This window comes from Phacochoerus africanus, chromosome 14 (assembly GCF_016906955.1).
Source record: "Phacochoerus africanus isolate WHEZ1 chromosome 14, ROS_Pafr_v1, whole genome shotgun sequence".
In the NCBI taxonomy this organism is placed as follows: domain Eukaryota; kingdom Metazoa; phylum Chordata; class Mammalia; order Artiodactyla; family Suidae; genus Phacochoerus; species Phacochoerus africanus.
Window position 1 is genome coordinate 37,082,217 of NC_062557.1, and position 19,414 is coordinate 37,101,630.

General features: G+C 37.7%; 1 protein-coding gene across 11 annotated transcripts in view; it reads right to left on the reverse strand.

Moving 5' to 3' along the window:
• BCAS3 (BCAS3 microtubule associated cell migration factor) overlaps nt 1-19,414 on the reverse strand; it is a 580,473-nt gene that overhangs the window by 432,350 nt on the left and 128,709 nt on the right. For all 11 annotated transcript variants that reach the window (XM_047759073.1, XM_047759067.1, XM_047759070.1 and 8 more), the window contains exons 10-11: nt 11,388-11,464; nt 6,693-6,776 (exon numbers count right to left, since the gene is read on the reverse strand). In XM_047759073.1, coding sequence (XP_047615029.1) covers nt 6,693-6,776; nt 11,388-11,464 — 161 coding nt within the window. The remainder of the gene's footprint in view (nt 1-6,692; nt 6,777-11,387; nt 11,465-19,414) is intronic.

Sequence of the window (19,414 nt, forward strand, 5' to 3'; positions counted from 1 at the left end):
TTTTTTTAAATAAAAAAGTTCTCAAAGACAACATGGTGAGAATAAAGAGCTTTGTTTCACATGAAGGTAATTAAAAATATTTACTTCTTCCCCCTTCCTCAATGCACAAAACTTAAAACATGTGACATAGTAAGAAATAGAAACTATGCGATGTTCTAGTTTTTTAATAGCATAAATCTCTCTCTCTTTTTTTTTTTAATGGCCACAACTCCAGAATATGCAAGTTCCCAGGCCAGGGACTGAATCTGAGCTGCACCTATGACCAACACTGGGCTGGGGATTTAACCAACTGTGCAGGGCCATGGATCAAACCTGTGCCTCCACAGCAACCCAAGCACTAAATGGATTCTTAACCCACTGGACCACGGAAGGAACTCCTCTAAATCTACTTTTTTTTTTTTAAAGGCCACACCCACAGGATATGGAGGTTCCCAGGCTAGGAGTCTAATCAAAGCTGCAGCCGATGGCCTACACCACAGCCACAGCAACACTAGATCCAAGCCGCATCCTTGACCTACACCACAGCTCGTGACAATGCCAGATCTTTAACCCACTGAGAAAGGCTAGGGATCAAACCTGTGTCCTCATGGATACTAGTCAGGTTTCTACTGAGCCATGACAGGAACTCTGTATAAATCTACTTTTAAGTTTACTTGTTAGCATGAAAGAGACTGAGACACTGGTGGAATCTGCATGTGGAAAACACTCTGCTCCCAAGTTACATCTATAATATAAATATTGCACATGTGTTCCATTCCTGGCCTGGGGAATTTCTGCATGTCATGGACACAGGTAAGAAAAAAAAAAGTATAAATTTCCTCAAACATCTCCCTCAGGTTTGTAGGAGAGAAAATTGAGGCTACAGAAATTAAGTAAGATGGCAGGTCAAACAGCTGGCCAATGACAAAGCCAGAATTCAATTCTAGAACTATCTCCAAAGCTTAATTTTAAGTGCTATCCAATATTGCCTTGTAATCTATTCCTGTTACTACTTGTGATCTCACACTTCATGAATTCAGAAAACACATGAATACTGGGAGGGGAAAAAAAGGAAAAGTGAAGTCCGTAATAATGTATCCTAATAAATACTTGAATAAAATGACCAGCAAAGCCATTTGCTGAATTCAAGCAAAATGATATAACTTACAGCTGACTGAAACCAAGAAAAAGCCACAAATCAATTGCAACTGTTTTGTTTAGCACTAAAAACTCAAACTGCAGTGATTATAAAACACATTAGTGTTCCTCAATTAGCAGCCAAACATTTGTTTCAATAATTCACAAGAAATGACTTACACAAAGTCTGTTAGAGTGTTGTCAAGAAAGCCTCTGACGAACCAACAAAACCAGGCGCCACAGTGTATTGATGTCCAAAGCTGGCCAGGAAGCCTGATTAACCTCTGAGATGCCTCAGCTGATGTACTTACTCCATTAATGCTAATGGAGATGGTCCCACTTGAACATGGAGCTATCCCTTTATCAAAGGAATGCCTTTCAGGTTTAAAGTCTTTGATTGTATAGCCTCCCCATTTGCCCTTGAGCCTATTATTTCATGCTCTTATACCAATGAAAAGGAATAAAACTAAAATAACTGGAGCACACAGAAAGTGGGAAGTAATGTACCAAAGCGAACCACAGATAAAGGGAAAAGTTAATATAAGAGAACTAGGAAAAAACTCCAGAAAGAGGGGAAAAACAGAGTAGTATATATTTCACAGTCAAAGGCTCATATTACAGGAAGACTTAATGATATTTCTCACCAAAAAACTTATGACTACTGTTGGGGTACTTATGGTGGACAAGACACTAAAACCCAGATTGAACCGTCATCAAATCTGTACTTTGTACAGTGACATGACAGTCATTAACTTTCAAAATAAGGTCCATAGCAATGAGATCCTGCTGTGTAGCACTGGGAGCTATGTCTAGTCACTTATGATGGAGCGTGATAATGGGAGAAAAAAGAATGTATACATGTATGTGTAACTGGGTCACCGTGCCGTACAATAGAAAAAAAAATGTATTGGGGAAATGACAATTGACTGCAATTAAAAAAAAAAAATTTTTTTTAAAAACGTCCAGTGCAGGGGGTGAGAGAGGGGTGTGCAAGTCTTCTATATTCGTAAAGACCTTTGCTTCTAGGAGAAATTTGTTTCCGTGTTAACAGCAAACGTATCAGTGAGCACTAGCGTCCTCACCATCTGAAGTAACTGCATTTTTCAAAAGTTCTTTATATTCTCGACTAACCTTTGTAAGAATATTCACAGAACGAATCTGTATCTCTACGAGTGCTGAACATAATAAGACTCTAACAAATGTGTCAAACCATCTCCTAAAACGGGCCAACCATTCAAAGACACATGGTACAGAGTCAGCAAAGGGTCACTAGGCATCTTTAACCTTTCTCATGCCCTATCGGCTGTCCTCCCTCCCCATTAGTACTGATGGTGCTGCTCTCACAAAAGCTGTTAGTTGTCATTAAGAGGTTATCAGATAACAGGAGAAAACAGAGGCGTTTTTATTAAATCAATTTACCACACTGGGGTTTTAAACACATTAAAAGGAAAAATCAAATAGGACAGTTATAAGGTAACTAGAATATATGGACCCAGATTTAATAAATGTTTCAAAATAATCCAATTTCAAAAATTTCAATATTAAATTTTTTCCTTCAACACTGCCACAGAGAATTCATCATAATTATATTCTTTATAAGGAAAGCCACATAAATTATTTGCAAAGATGAATTTGAAGTGCTATTTAAAAATCCAGGGAGGAAAAACGTTTATTTCCACTAAGGAGATCTGAGCACATATACAATTAATATAATTTAGACCTATAATTATAAGGTGAGACATAAGGAATTAAAAATTCAACAATTAATCCTTCTATATAACAAAGCGGTTAGCCTCTGTGAAGCCACATAAGAAGCTGTCATCAGAGAAAGAAAATATTAATGATTATTCTATCAGGGAAAGTGATTTAGTATTTTCTTAAGAAGCACATACGCTATGGCTTTTCAAATATTTTCCATGTACTATCTCAAATATCATATTAACTAGAAATCATTAAAATGGTAAGAAATAAGAATTTTTATTTTCTATTTTCAATAATATCAGGCTAGGTAAATCAGATCAATCCTACCCATGAAAACAAGTAGGAAAACAGTGGAGACTTTTTTTTTTTTAAACTCCCCTTGAAGGTATTAAATATTTAACAGGATACTGATGAGTTACTAGGTCCAAATCCAAGAGAAAAAGGAAATCCATCCAGACAAGTTAGCTGGTATTTGGGACTAAATGCACTGGACAATTCTAGAGGGGGGCGTCTGAAAGAGACGGGCTGGTGCTTTTGGAAGAAGGTAGTCACATTCAAGGGGGTCTGTCTGGTGACCCCCTCCATGCTTTGGGTTAAAACATAAGGGGACATACAACAGAAATAAGAGTGCACCTATAGTAATCAGGATCTCAGCTATTTCAGATGACCTTTATTTCAATAATTAAAGTAATCTCAATCCCTGAACTGGATTAGGATGATCCAAGCCTGAGTGTCAAAGAACCCTGGTATCATCTCCAAATCAAACCTGCTTCTAAAGATTTTTTAGAACAATGCCAACAAGGAGTCAAGACAGCATCAGCTACCAGAAACAGCAAACAACAAAAACACACCTAAAAGGGAGCCAGATATTGGAGTTATCAGAAACAGACTAAAATGACTGTCTTTATTGTGCTTAAATAGTTTGGTTATTTGAGGAAAATGGAATTTCTAGAGAATCAGAAACCATCACTATTTACTAAGAGATTTTATCAATGTGTATGTATTTTATCAAACCTTATAGTGCATATACTGAGATACTTATATTATTTTCAGCTTTATTCCATTAATGTGGCTAATTACACTCACTGATATTGAGTAATAAACCAGCCTTATATTGCAGAATTATCCCAAATGGATTGTGACACATTACCCCTCTGTGTATATTAATTTTTCTTCTGCTAGCATTTTGTTTAGGATCTTTCAAACCTATGAGACAGGACTACAGCTTTCTTTTTTCCTAATACTCTTGTCCAGTTTCCATATCAAGGTGATCTTGCATCTTGCATTGTAAAACAAGAATAGACATAATCTGACTTTTTTATCCTGAGGGAGAGTCTTTGTAATAGTGCAATTGTTTATTTTTTTAATTGAAGTGTAGCGATTTATAATATTGTGTTAGTTTCAGGTGTATGGCAGAGTGATTCAGTTATATATTTATTTCAGAATATTTTCCATTATAGGTTATTATAAGATATTGAATATGGTTTCCTGTGCTATACAGTAAATCCTGGTTGTTTAATCTATGCTATTGTTTATTTGTAAACAGAATTCTCTGCAGAAGGTTCCTAGATCTGAAGGTACCTTTGAGAAAGTTTTCTTTTTTCTTTCTTTTTGGCCGAATTGGTGGCCGTGGAAGTTCCTAGGCCAGGGATTGATCCTGCGCCACAGCTGCAACCTGAGCTGCATCAATGACAACACTGGATCCTTAACCTTCTATGCCACAAGGGATTCTTCTTAGTAAAATTTTATAACCACTTACACAACAAAGTACAGAGGTTATAAGTATATATTGTGATAAATTTTCACAAATGAACATACTAATATAAGTAAAGTATAACCCATAATATAATAGGCAAAAATACAAAAGAATGTATGTATTCCAGAAAACAAAAGGTTAATCTCGAATACATTAACCTCAGAAGATTAATCTATTCACAAAGTTTCTAATATCCAATAACTTACTAGGAGAAATTACATTGGGCGGGGGGTATAGTCATCCCAAATTTCCAATCTTTCCTATAGAAAATATCTACGCCTTGGATGTGATCAATCCAGATCTGATGAGATTTTTTGGAAAATAATTTGACAGTATTTTAAACAAAACCTCAAGATATTCATGCTCTCTGACTCAAGAGTCCATAAGTACACAGAAAAATATTACCTAAATTATGAGGTGTTTTCCAAAATATTTCACGACTAAATAATTTCATGAATAACATTTCAAGATAAATATCAACCAAAAAAACAAGGGATAATATGTGATGGGACATGTTAAGACGAGCAAAAAACGGGTGACCTTTCCATTCGTGGCTCTGTTTTGCTCTCATTTTATAAATGTATAAGCAAAAACATGAATCAGCACTAAAATCAGCCTAACGCAAACAAAAATTAAACATTAATCACTTTATTCAAGAGTTAATGACAACACCTTATCTACTGTCAGAGCAATCAATGCCAACTCCACGGGTGACCAAGGGCTTCTTCAGGTGTGGTCATCAACAAAATCTCCGAGAGTTTAAGTGCAAAAGACAGAGCATATCTTTCGCAGTTCACAATACTGCCGTATATAAAAGTGGAGCGTTCTTTTCCAACCATAGGTAAGTCTAGCCTCATTCCAGCAAGTGTACTTCCAGCGAACAGTTAAACAACTAAACAGTTACTGAAGGAGGCAGTTCACTATGCGTTTATGTACGGACCCAAACACATAATTATAGCAAAGAAGAACTGCAAAGTTATAATTATAACTGAAAATTATTCAGGATAACACCACAGTGAGCTACCCTGACAAAGTGTATGAAGAGATTCTAATACTTGAGAACCAGATCTCGTTGGAGTGCTTTGTGAATCTACTAGAAATTAGCTGAATAACACTGATGCTGTCTCACTACTGTCTCAGATTTCTCTTCACAGAAACAACCATCACAATTTTTTCATACAGAGTGGAGAAAAGGAAGTAATTCTTACAAAGACTCTCAACTCTAAAATATATGATGCTGTAAGCAAAAAGCCCATTCAGTCTTTCCCTTTGAGTGAAAAATATATAATGCTTCTCTCACCAAACCACATCATGTAAGCATTTGTGATCAGTCTTGCAGTATTTCTGTATTTGTTTCACATAAAACAGTGTGACCTTTGATTCCCTCCCTGTGGTTTGCTTTAAACTGTTGTTCTTTTCTGAATCGTTGTGTTTTCTATTACATGCTGTCATTTAGATTCACTGTGTCATCCCTATTATTAGAATTGTTTTGTTGTATACTTCACAATTCAAAGGATAGTGATTATAAGAATACCTTATAATCAGCCTAAAGTTTACGAGACATCATCAAAATTAACCCTCACACATACACCAAAAGAACTCACTTGACAAACATGCAGGGGGCAGCTCTTTGACATGAAAGAATCTTTGAAAGTGCCAGAGGTTTCACTCAAGTTTGCATAAGGAATGATATTCTTTTTATGCAAAGAAGGTTCGTGAGTGTTCAAAGATGCAGAGGGATGTCAGTATAGGTAAAGTGATGCAAAAAAGAATCCAGAAGGCACTCCGTAAAACATAAAAAGCTTCTTTCCAAAGTGGTATTAATTAGATTACAGACTTTGATCTAGCTAACAGATGTAAATATTTTAAATTGGATAAAGACAAACCTTATAATCATTCCAACAGAAAATAAAGTATTATTATTTAGGAACCTTAAGAGACTGAATACCTAACGATTTCGCCAGCAATTCTCCTCAGGGGAAAAATAATCGACTTACTTTCCTGAATTTGTTCAATAGTTGTGAGGGAAAAGGGAAGGGACGATCTCAATTCAATTCCAGAAAGAAACATGATAAATACGCAGAGTAACTGCAACTCCCAGAGACCGCTGGATACTCACTTTAGCAGCACTAATGACTGTGGCAGTATAAGACTGAATGTTGTCTCCACAGGCTCCACCACGGGACTGATGACATCGAATCAACTGTGAGGGAGAGAGAGAGACCAGAAAGTCATTTCAATTAAGCTGTTTAACTCTACAGGCTCTTAGGATAGAGCTTATTTACCCTGCAGAATGGTGGTGGTGGGTGGGAATGTTTGCATGAGGGTTTTTCAGACAAACAGCTAAAAGCCCTGCTGAGACACTTTTACCCCTTTTTATAACCTCCTGGTGCCACTCAGGCAGTTTCATGCTCAAATACGATTTTTAATTACAAGATGAATAGTCATTAAGAATTCCTAAACTCCGAGATGGCAGGATTTGAGATTGGGCAGACTTTCCACAAATAAATTTCAGCAACATAATCAAAGGACTTAGATGTGACTTCCTAACATTAAATATTTAACATGCTAGTGAACTAGAGTTCTGTCCTCTAATTCCTACATAAAGATTGTAAAAGGAAACTTTAAAAAATAGACCAAAAAATGCGCCATATTTCCAATGTCAATTGTGTTTGTGGGAAAATGGCACCAATTGTGCATAAATCAACTATGCACTATGACACACATGGTCCTAGTCCACTTCAGAGCGCTTACTAGTGTTAACATCAGAATGAAAAAGAAATGCCCCTATTCATGTCTGATGTAAATAAATTAATTTGCCAATTCTCAAAGTGAATCACTAGTTTGACATGCACGATTATCTCATGTGCTGAGCAACAGAGCAGGACTAAATTATCCACTGCTTCAACACTTCCTAAATTTTGGAGAGAGAAAGAGAAAAAAAGGAGAGAGAAAAAGAGAAAGAAAGCAAGCCAAGAAGGGAAGGAAGGAAGGGAGGCGGGGATGGAGGCAGGGAGAAGGGAGGGAATTCGCCAGACTTTTATGTTTAAAATTTTTAATAAATGGATATTAGTAGACTATTAAAATAGCTCCACACTGTGATATGAGCTATTCAAAGCCTACAGAATCCAGAAAGAATCTTGCTCTCCCAAAATATAAAAAGAAAATAATTTCAAACCAGGTCACACAATAAAGAATAATATGTAAGCCTCTTACTCTTTTAAAGTCAAAATTGTCATCACTGACATTGTATTAAATACACATACACCCAAACATTTAGCACAAGAATATATTATTGTCTGATATGAGATGTTAAGCTGCCTCACTGAATGATTCATTAAGTAGAATTCAAAGTCAGTGGTGAGGAATTTTCCAAATCACAGGAGACTGGAAGATAACGGTTTCATAGAGGGGAAAAAAGGGAGTTTGAAAATTTTAACTAATCAAGAGAATCTCTGTCACTCACCCACTCATTCATTCATTCATATACACAGACTCAACGAATGATGAAAATTATCCCTCTGCTGCCTCCTGCAGCATGTGCAAGGAAAAACATTAGCTTAGAAATACTACTTCCCTGCTTCAGGTAATTAAAATAATCAAGGAAAACAAGAAATACTATGACTTTCAGTTCAACTAAATCTGAGTCAGCATTCCTACATAAACATAAATAAGCTGGAAATCTGTTTAAAACTTAGACTCACTGCAAAAATTATATTTGGGAATTCCCGTTGAGGCTCAGTGGTTAACGAACCCAACTAGCGTCCGTGAGGACACGGGTTTGATTCCTGCCCTTGCTCAGTGGGTTAAGGATCTGGTGATGCCATGAGCCGTGGTGTAGGTCGCAGACACAGCTCGGATCCCGTGTCATTGTGGCTCTGGCGCAGACCAGAGGCTACAGCTCCGACTGGACCCCTAGCCTGAGAACTCCATATGCCACAGGTAAGGCCCTAAAAAGACCAAAAAACAAACAAAAAAAATTATATTTGAACGTCAGTATATCAAAATAAAAGATAAATCAGAAACTTCTGTAGTACAAAACTCTATCACGCCCAATTCCCACAAAATATTGCTGAGCAAAAAAAGCAACATACAAAAGACTCCATATATTTTATATATATAATATAAACATACACATACATATATGTGTGTGTATGTATATAAAATTATATATTGTGTTGTTCTTTTGGGAAAGGTAAATATATATAAATGATAAATATATAAGCATAGAAATAAAACAAATATAAAAATAAATGTACTTTTTTTTTTTTTTGTCTTTTTGACATTTCTTGGGCCACTCCCGCGGCATATGGAGGTTCCCAGGCTAGGGGTTGAATCGGAGCTGTAGCCCCCAGCCTGTGCCAGAGCCACAGAAACACGGGATCCGAGCTGCGTCTGCAACCCACACCACAGCTCACAGCAACTCCGGATCCTTAACCCATTGAGCAAGGGCAGGGATCGAACCCACAACCTCATGGTTCCTAGTCGGATTCGTTAACCACTGCGCCACGACGGGAACTCCCTAATTATTTATGAAATGAAAACTCACAACAAGGAAGGCAGAAAAAGTGGGACCAAGGACAAACTATATAACCTATGAATGCAGCATCTGACTGAATACCTTCAGTTTTAGGCAGAAGTGAAAGGAGAGTGAACTTTGGAGTTCCAGTCAGTGCTCAGTGGTAACAAACCTAACTAGTAACCATGAGGATGCAGGTTCAATCCCTGCCCTTGCTCAGTGGACTAAGGATCCAGCGTTGCTGTGGCTGTGGTGTGGGCCAGCAGCTACAGCTCTGATTCAACCCCTACCTGGGAACTTCCATGTGCCATGGGTGCGGCCCTAACAAAACCAAAAAAAAAAAAAAAAAAAAGGAGAAAGAATTTCAAGAACATCTTGAACTCTTTTTAGTTGGTGTGACTTTTGTAGTGATACAAGCAAGCATTTGTGTAATTATGTTTTTGGATTACAGGACTGAAGAAATGAAGAAAACATACTGACATCATAGTCTCCTATCCAAAACCAAGGACATATAAATAGGAAAAGGGAAACAAAAAGGAGAGACTCCTGTAGAACTACCAATGTGAGCTTATTTCCAAAATGAACATGTGTGTATGTGGGTGCATGAGTATGAGTATGTGTATATTTGCCTATTTATGTGTATATATAGAAGTATATGTGGGTATATAACATGTATGTTTTTGAACTTTGTCCACTGAATGAAAGAATCTAGAAGCAATAAACACCAGTAACCATGAGCCCATCTACTGGACAAAGTTCAGCATCTAATAGCTTTGCCCACTACAAGAAACTAGTAAAACCAAAAGAAGATGATACCAGGGCTGAGACATAGCAAGTACAAGATGGCCCTGGGCATAGTCTTATGACAGCAAGTATGGAAATAGTATGTTTATTTAAGAATTTTTTGGCCACACCCATGGCATGCAGAAGTTTCTAAGCCAGGGACGCCACAGCAGCGATTTGAGCCACTACAGTGACAACACCAGATTCTTAACCTACTGAGCCACAAGGGAAGTCCTAAGAAAAAAAACTGATGAAGACACATCTCGATGTCACAAGAACCAGACTAACGGGGTTCTCACTGGTCAACTCTGGGACAATTTAAAAACTAAAATAATAACAGACAGAAAAAAAAAATTAAAACCACAGAAATCCAAGAGCCCATGTCAAAAATATGGACGGAAAGACAGAAAGGAAGACAGAGTTCTTGACTACAATAGAAAGCCGAATGCCTACTGGTAAATGTGCAAAGTGGAAGAGGAAAATCATTAATGCGCAAGCCTCACAGTAAAGACTGATTCAGGCAAGAATCATCCATGAATGCTAAAATTAGGCTAAGATGTTGATGAAAAGCAGGATATATGAGGCGCTTTCCAAATTATTTGTTACAGAGGAAAAAACAGTGATTATTCAATGTATAAACTGGACGAGACCTTGACAAAATTAGCATCACCAATAAAGGACAGATGTATATCATGCGCCTCCAGATGTGATGCTGAGGGAAGTAGAGAGCAACACTCACGTAGCGTTCCAGCCAGAAGTACACAGCCCAAGTATAGTCTCGAGAAGCACATCGAAAATATTCAAGACAAAAATCATGTTATTGAAAAAAAAAAAACAAGAGGTATACATAGGGGGTTGTAGTCTTCAAAAATTATCAATCGAGTGTAAAAGAAAAAGAAAGGAACACTCCTACGAAATACCCGATCCCAGATTGAATCCTGCACCAAAGGAAAATATTTTCTACACATGACATGACAGGGTTAACCGACAAAATTGTAAATGGCATAAATGGCATAGAAAGGATTTTTGTCCTTTGCTTTGAATTGGAAATAAATCTTTCAGTGTATAAAATACCGTATCTCATTTACTATGATGACCTTCATAGATAAGTGAAATTGATAAATAACAAATGGCAAAACTCTTGTTTAGATGTACACAGACAGACTCCATTAACTTATTCTATGCCACAAGTTTCCAATCTACTAAGAAGAACAGAAGTCATTTCTGCCTCCTGATTTCTATCTCCTCAGAAAACTACTGTGCTAATCTCAATGCTGTGAGCTAAGATTAATGGAGTAAAGTTCCCTACAGAAAATTAAGCCTAAAAAAAAGTAAGGCTGAGTCCAAATACTGATCCTAAGCAGTGAGTACAGACAATTATTGGGTGCCCAATTAAAACAAAAAGCAAAGAAAACAAACTACTAAGTTAAACATTCATTGTTGGTTGGCAGTTACCTTTGGAACACTCACGCTTGCTCCATCACAAATATTCCAACATGGGCCCTGCCTTACCTTGTTTTCTGCATAAGCAAGCCAGCGGCTCCCAAGAGCAATAGGATTCATGTTGGGCCCTGGACAAGGGTAGCAGCCTGAAAAATTTCAAATGGCAATATTAAGAAATCTCTTAATAAATTTTCTGTTGGTGCATCATATTTTGATGCCATAAAAGAACAAATGCTTTTATTTTTTTTATTTGAATTCCCATAACCCAGTCATTATTTTAATAGCTAAAAGAGTTGCATTTTTTTTCCTCCTCAACAGTTTCCTTTTGGTTTTGACCCCGTTCCAAAAAGAAACAAATCTGGGAAGAGCTGGTATTCACTTTTAGCAAAAATTGGGCATTTTATACAGTTATTCCTAGAACAAGAGAGAGGAGCCAAGAAGAATCGTTTAAAGTTCATAAACCTATAATTTTGTAAGTCTAGCAAAACTGTTGAGAAAAGAAAAGAGAAAGGATACAGTTGGCTCAGGAATTTAAGGGCAAAGATAAGGAAGACACCTAAAATAAGGAGGTGGGGAGGAAAGGTAACAGGTTCATGGCCAATGGGGAGACACTAATCCACAAAGGGTGCATCAGGAGATTTCGGGGAGCATACATAACCCTGTGCATGTACATTAAGCATTCAATTTCATTCTTCTTGCTTTCAGCCTAGACAATAACAAACTAGCGGGAAGGATTATTTCGTGGTTCTCTCCTTTCAAAAAGAACAAATGATGGAAATGTTCTAAAATTAGGTTCTGATGATGGCTGTACAACTATGAATATAATAAAATTCATTGAATTTTTTTTTAAAAAAAGAACAAAACACATACTCCTGACAGTGGATGCCATCCATGCAGGGGAACCCCAGTGTCATCTTCCTGAACTCTACTAACAAGACACAACACAACTCAGTCAAGTAGGTGAAATGTCTCATCCTTGAGGCTCTCATCTCCCTTCCTGACTATGTCAATAAGGTCTCTGCAATGCCCTCATCTGTCAACTACACAAAACAATATTCTACTGTCTCATGAAACTGCCTTTCGGGGACTGCTCAAAGGAGACTACAGAATCAACACAAAAAGCGTAAGCAAAGGAACTCTGGGTTTATCACTCCACAAGTAACTAGTTAATATTTCCACAAATGTTTCTCTCTAAAAAGTACACTTACAAGATCAAACCAAGTTTATCTATTTCATAGTAACAATAATCTGTTCTTCCCTTGGCAAAAAAAAAAAAAAAAATAGCCAAATTGCATGAAACACATGAGCATAATGGGAAAAAAATAGCCTGATCTGAATTGCATGAATAGGACACCTGAAAATACCTTACCCAGCAGAAAGTGCCAGTCTGCTAATGATGCTTAGAGAAACACAGCTAGTAATGCATGAGCAATAATGAAGTACTTTGACATGTACTATCAAAAATAAAAATGATTTATTTATTTTTATCGTCCTCCTACTTGATTAAGGCCAACAATTTGTGTCTTTTGTTTACTGCTGAATCTCTACTGACTAGAATAATACCTGGAAAATAGCTTAATAATAGATTTAAATAAATTAAACAATGTGACTCAGATCTGATTTCCATATGCTTCAGAGTGGCACCAAAACAAACAAACAAACAAGAATAAATTAAACAATGCACCTAAATTAACCAATTCATATTTATAAGGCACACTGGGGGGCGGGGGAGTCATCTACAGAAGTAACTTTTTTCAAATAATATATTTACCTATTCTTTAGGTTAGGTTTTTTGGTGCTCATTTTAAAGCCATTCTTTAACAGAAATCTTCCTTAATTGCACATGTATGCGTCCTTGAATTGAGAAAGCCTTTGAGTAGCAATGGTGGTGATTCTGAAATAGTAACGCAATCACTAAAGAAGCTCCCATCGCTGTTGCTTCCATTACACACTTGTTTTCATTTCAGCCCCTTCAACTGCCATTTAATTTGAGTTTTCATTTTTAAAGAAGAGGAAGAGCTTGTAAAGAAGATAATGCTCCTAAGAGGAAGCCCACAATCATACAAAATAAAAGCTATGAGCTTCCTAAATTTTTGCTCATTGTTTTTTGAAAAAAAAAATGTGTTTTTCAGGGTTTAAAGAGGTGTTTTTTTGGTTTTTTACTTTAATTTTAAAAAGTAATATAAATAAAAAGGTGTGTTTGGAATGTTTTGGATTTGTGGAAAATTGCCTTCTGGGTAACAGTGATATTACTATAATCACTGAATGTATTTTATGGAGACATATTATGAACATATACATAGAATAAAAGGCCCACTAACATAACACGAAGGCGACACACACTAACATACATACCACACAGTATTTACATAATAGATTTCATTATTACACTCCCAACTAGTTCATACCAAATTGTACTTTTTTTTTTTTTGTCTTTTTGCCTTTTCTGGGGCCGCTCCCATGGCATATGGAGGTTCCCAGACTAGGGGTTGAATCGGAGCTGTAGCTGCTGGCCTACACCAGAGCCATGTCTTCGACCTACACCACAGCTCATGGCAACGGCGGATCCTTAACCCACTGAGCAAGGCCAGGGATAGAACCCTAAACCTCATGGTTCCTAGTCGGATTCGTTAACCACTGCGCCACAATGAGAACTCCCCAAATTATACTTTTACATATGTGTACATACATATTCCACGCATACTTTCAGAACTGGAGAAATGAGCACAAATATGGTCCGTGAGAAAATTTCCGCTTTTACAATGTCATGAAAAAAACAAACAAATGAAAAAACAAGTAACTGCAAATTGTGGCATTACAATGGAGGTAGTTAATCTCTTGAAACTTTAAACTCAATCCATTGTGATAACCATTTTACCTCAATAGATCCTAAGAAGTATATTCGCCTTCCAAACACTAAAGAGTACTAAAAACAAATGTAGTTTATAATTCTTCATTTCACTTCTTGAGTCAATGTTTTTAGAAAGCCAGTGGACCTCAAGAATTACAGCGTACTGGAATGAAAGCAAATTGTTTTTGTGCTCTCCAAAAAACATTTTACAGCTGGAATCAGCAGACCATCAGCCTCTCAGCACTATCCCAACTTTATAAGCATGACTCCTTTAAAGATTAACTATTGCCTCCAGCTAAACTTTGAAAACAAGTGAAGGGAGTAGGGGATGGGTGAACCCAAACCACTATAACACTAGGACTGATTCTAACATGTTTACAGTGTTTCTGAACAAGGTAAAAGAGAACCGTTTCAGTTCTCATGTAAAAATTTTTCTTCATCTTTTAAATATCTGAGGATTTAAAAAAAAAAAAAACCCTCAGGTTTCCAAAATTAAATAAAGGGGAAATCCACAAAAAGCACACTACATGAAAACCCTTCCATAACCAAAAGGACTCATGAGACTGATGCCATTTTCGATGGCATCCTCCCAAAATGCTGGTCCTAACGGGAAGGAGACCTGAACTACTTTTGTGAAGCAAAGGATTTAACTACTCTCTGCAACACTGTGCCTTATTTTTCTTGGAATGAATAACTCAAAAGATTTCAGCCCTTTTTGGAAAAAAACAGGTGTCTGCCTTTATGGTCAAGTGATTTTCGACAAGGCTACCAAGACAAGCCAATGGGTAAAGAATGGTCCTTTCAACAAATGATGATAGGTCAGCTGGACATCCACATGCAAATAAAGGAAACTGAACCCGGACCCTCACAGTGCATACAAAAATTAACTCAAAATGAATCAAAGACTTAAAGTTAAAATAATTAACTTTAGGCAATTAACTTGGACTAGGCAATGCTTTCTTAGATATGACACCAAAGATACAAGTGATAGAAGAAAAAAACAGACAAACTGGACTTCCCCAAGCTAACACCTTTGTACTTCAAAGAAAACCACCGAGAAAGAGAAAGACAGCTCATACGATGGGAGTTTTGCACACATAAATCTGATAACTGACTCATATCTAAAATATAAACAGAAATTATTACAATTCAATAAATAAAGACAAATAAATCAATATAAAATCTAACAAAGAAGATATAAGGTGGGCACATGAAAAGATACTCAACATCATCAGCCACAGGGAAATGTTAATGAAACGTATAATCAGAGGAGGCGTGGCAAAGCGCTTAACGAAACCCACCAGGAACCATGAGATTGTGGGTTCGATCCCTGCCCTTGCTCAGTGGGTTAACGATCTGGCGTTTCCGTGAGCTGCGGTGTAGGTTGCAGACGCGGCTCGGATCCCGCGTTTCTGTGGCTCTGGCGTAGGCCGGGGGCTACAGCTCCGATTCGACCTCTAGCCTGGGAACTTCCATATGCCGCGGGAGTGGCCCAAGAAATGGCAAAAAGACAAAAAAAAAAAAAGTATAATCAGATACTGTTTTATGAGATACTAACAGAATGGCTATAATCATATTAAGAAACATTGGTGAGGGAGTTCCCATTGTGGCTGAGGGGATAACAAACCCAACTGGTATCCATGAAGACATGAGTTCAATCCCTGGCCTCACTCAGTGGGTTGGGGATCTGATGTTGCCATGAGCTATGGCTGTGCTGTAGGCTGGCAGCTGCAGCTCTGATTCAACCCCTAGCCTGGGAACCTCCATATGCTGCAGGTGGGGCCCTAAAAAGTTTAAAAAAATATCAGTGGTGAGAATGTGGAGAAATTAGAACCCTATAGACTGCGAGTGGGAATGAAAAATGGTGCAGTCGCTGTGCCTGGTAGCTCTTCAATAGTTAAGGATAGAATGATCATGTGACCTAGCAATTTGACTCCTAGGTCCAAACCCAAGATAAGTGAAAACATGTCGACACAAAATCATTCCCAAGAGAATCCAAAATATATGTCCCCATAAAAAGCATTATTCATAACAGCAGCCCGAATGGAAACAAACTAAATGTTAGGCAATAAAACGAAATGAAGAATAATATTCCATTGTCAGGATACATCACATTTTACTTATCCATTCACCCACTGAAGGACACTTTGGCTGCTTCCACAATGTGAATAAAGCTGCTATAAATATCTATATGAAGGCTTTTTAAGTGGACATAAGTTCTCAGTTCCTTTGAATAAATACCGAGAAGTGTGACTGCTGAATAAGAACAGGACTAGTTTTGTAAGAAACTATCAAATTGTATTCCAACGTGGCTGCACCATTTTGCTTTCCCAACAGCAGTGACAGTTCTCGTTGCTCCACATCTTTGACAGCACTGGTGCTCAGTGTTCTGGATTTTAGATCTCATTGTTTTCATTTGTATTTCCCTGATGACATGTAATGTACAGCATCATTTCATATGTTTATGTGCCATCTGTTTATCTGGACAAGGGGCCTATCACAGTCTTGAGCCCATTGGGTTATGTGTTTTGTTTTTGTTGAGTTTTAAGAGTTCTGGGTGGCCTTTCTTCTCGTTTTCCTAATATTGTCTTTTGCAGGGAATAAGTTTTTATTTATTTTTTATTTTTTTTTAAAGCTGCACTTGTGGCATATGGAATCTCCCAGGATAGGGGTCAAATCAGAACTGCAGCTGAGGCCTACACCACAGCCACAGCAACACCATATCCTTAACCCGCTAGCCACAACAGGAACTCCAATGAGTTTTTAATGTTAATGAAGTCCACTTTACCAATGATTTCTTTCAGGAATTGTGCCTTTGGTGTTGTATCTAAAAAGTCATCATCATACACAACTTCATCTAGGGTTTTTGGGGGGGTTTTTTTTGGGGGGGTGCTCTTTAGGGCTGCAAGTTCCCAGGTCAAATCGGAGCTACAGCTGCCAGCCTATGCCACAGCAACGTGGGACCCAAGCGGTGTCTGTGACCTACACCACAGCGCATGGCAACACCGGATCCCCGACCCACTGAGCAAGGCCAGGAATCGAACCCACATCCTCATGGATATTAATCAGACTCGTTTCCATTAGGCCACAGCAGGAACTCCCAACTCCCATGTTATCTTCTATAAACTTTATACTTTTATGTATTATATGCAGGCCTGTGGTCCTTTTTGAGTTCATTTCTGTGAAGGGTACGTAGTTTGTGTCTAGATTCAGTTTTATGCACCTGAATGTCCAGTTGGTCCAGCATCATGTGTTGAAGAGTCTACCTTTGCTCCTTCATCAAAGGTTTACTTCTGGGCTTTCTATTTTGTTCTGTTGATGGATTTGTCTATTCCTTTGCCCATATCACACTGTCTTGATTACTACAGCTTTGTGGTAAATCTTGAAATTGGGTAGAAACATGGAGGAAACTTAATATTATTAAACGAATGAAGCCAATGTGAGAAGGCAACAGACTGTGATTTTAACTATAAATGCAATAGTTGCTGAGGAAGATGGGGCAGGCAGAGATGAATAGGAAGAAAACAGGATTTTTAGGCAGTGAAAATACTCTGTATATACTACAATGAATGATGAACATACGTCATCATACATTTATCCAAGCCTCCTGATGTCCAAAACCAAGAGTGAAGTCCATGATAAACATAGATTCGGTGATAATTACGTGGCAATGTAGGTTCATTAAGTATTACAAATGTACTACTCTGGTGAGGAAAGTTGATCATGGGGGAGACTACGCATATGTGGAGATGTGAGTATACGGGAAATTTCCATGCCTTCTGCTCAACTTGCTGTGAACCTAAAGCTGCTCTTAAAACTATAATATTCTACTATGTTCACTAAAGACACAAGTCACAGAAGACCACATGTTGAATGAAGTTCAGAAAGGACTAAGAAAACCTCTCTAGAAAGATACAGAAGCACATAAAATACTAAATACCACTTCAGAGATTTATTTGACCATCTCATTGCTGATTAACGACCCTCTGAAGGTTCCATGAGCTTTGCATTTAAAACGTGATTTTATTTTTGCATTATTTCTTACTTAGATAAAACAGAGTACTGCCATTCTAGGGCTCAATGGGTGGGAGGATGTGCAGAGAATAGGGAAGTCACAAGTTATTTCACTGCTCACCGTTTTTTTTTTTTTTCCCTTTTTCAGCTGCACCTGCAGCCTGTGGAAGTTCCCAGGCCAAGGAACAAATCTGAGTGGCATCTGTGACCTACACCACAGCTGTGGCAACATCAGATCCTTAACCCAGTGTACCACAGTGGGAACTCCTGCACCATATTATTTAGGGTCCACTTTATATAGGACATCTGCCCAGGCCATAAAAACATCACGGCAGCCTTGTCTATTGTATACAGATGGGAACCCAAAAGAACAAGGGTAGGTTTGACTTTTAACTTGAATTGGACTTAGTTGCCACATTAACCTACCCAATTCTTCTTGTTCTTATTACAAACCTGCTTAGAAACATAAAAGAAAGACTCCTTCCAAAAATTAAAAATAATTTTGCATTTGCACTTTAAAAACATCCCTTACATTGGTTATTCACCATTAACATAAAAGAAAAATACACATCCAAACAAGAAATAACATTAGGAGTGTAAGGAATGCCTTTTCCTTCGCAAGGTAAAAACAAGCCAATGAGCGAGTTACTATATAATGCTTTGGTCTCTCGGGAGACTTCCTATCTACCTTTAAATTTAAGCAAACTGGAAATGACTACTAATGACATCTATCAGTCTTTGTCTTTTGTTTTCTTAATCATACATGGGTTTTGGATTTCCACATCAGACAGCTGCTCAAGGCCACCTTTTCTGTACAGCCAAATACAAAGGTGTCTCATTTCTCATCATATTGGCTGCGTTCCCTTTCTGGTTCTCTATCAGCTCTCTTTACCTGACCCTTCCACCCTTTGGCACAAATTCCCATGATGCTTTCTCTGATGGACACAGCTGTCTCTACTTATTTTACAGTCTCATCATTGTATTCAAACATAACTCAGACACTCACGATTGAATTCTATAAGAGCTTTTCAAACTCTCTTAGAAATTAAATGCTTGCATGACAAAATAATGTCCTCGTTGAGAACGTGCCACTCTACATGGGCTTTGCTACGAGTTAAGAACTAGAAATCAACCAATGCGGGAAAAGTATATGGCACAGGGAAATGGGCTACCATGGAGGTTATTCTCAGCACATCCACCAGCTCCCCTGTCCTCCAGTCCCTATATCCTG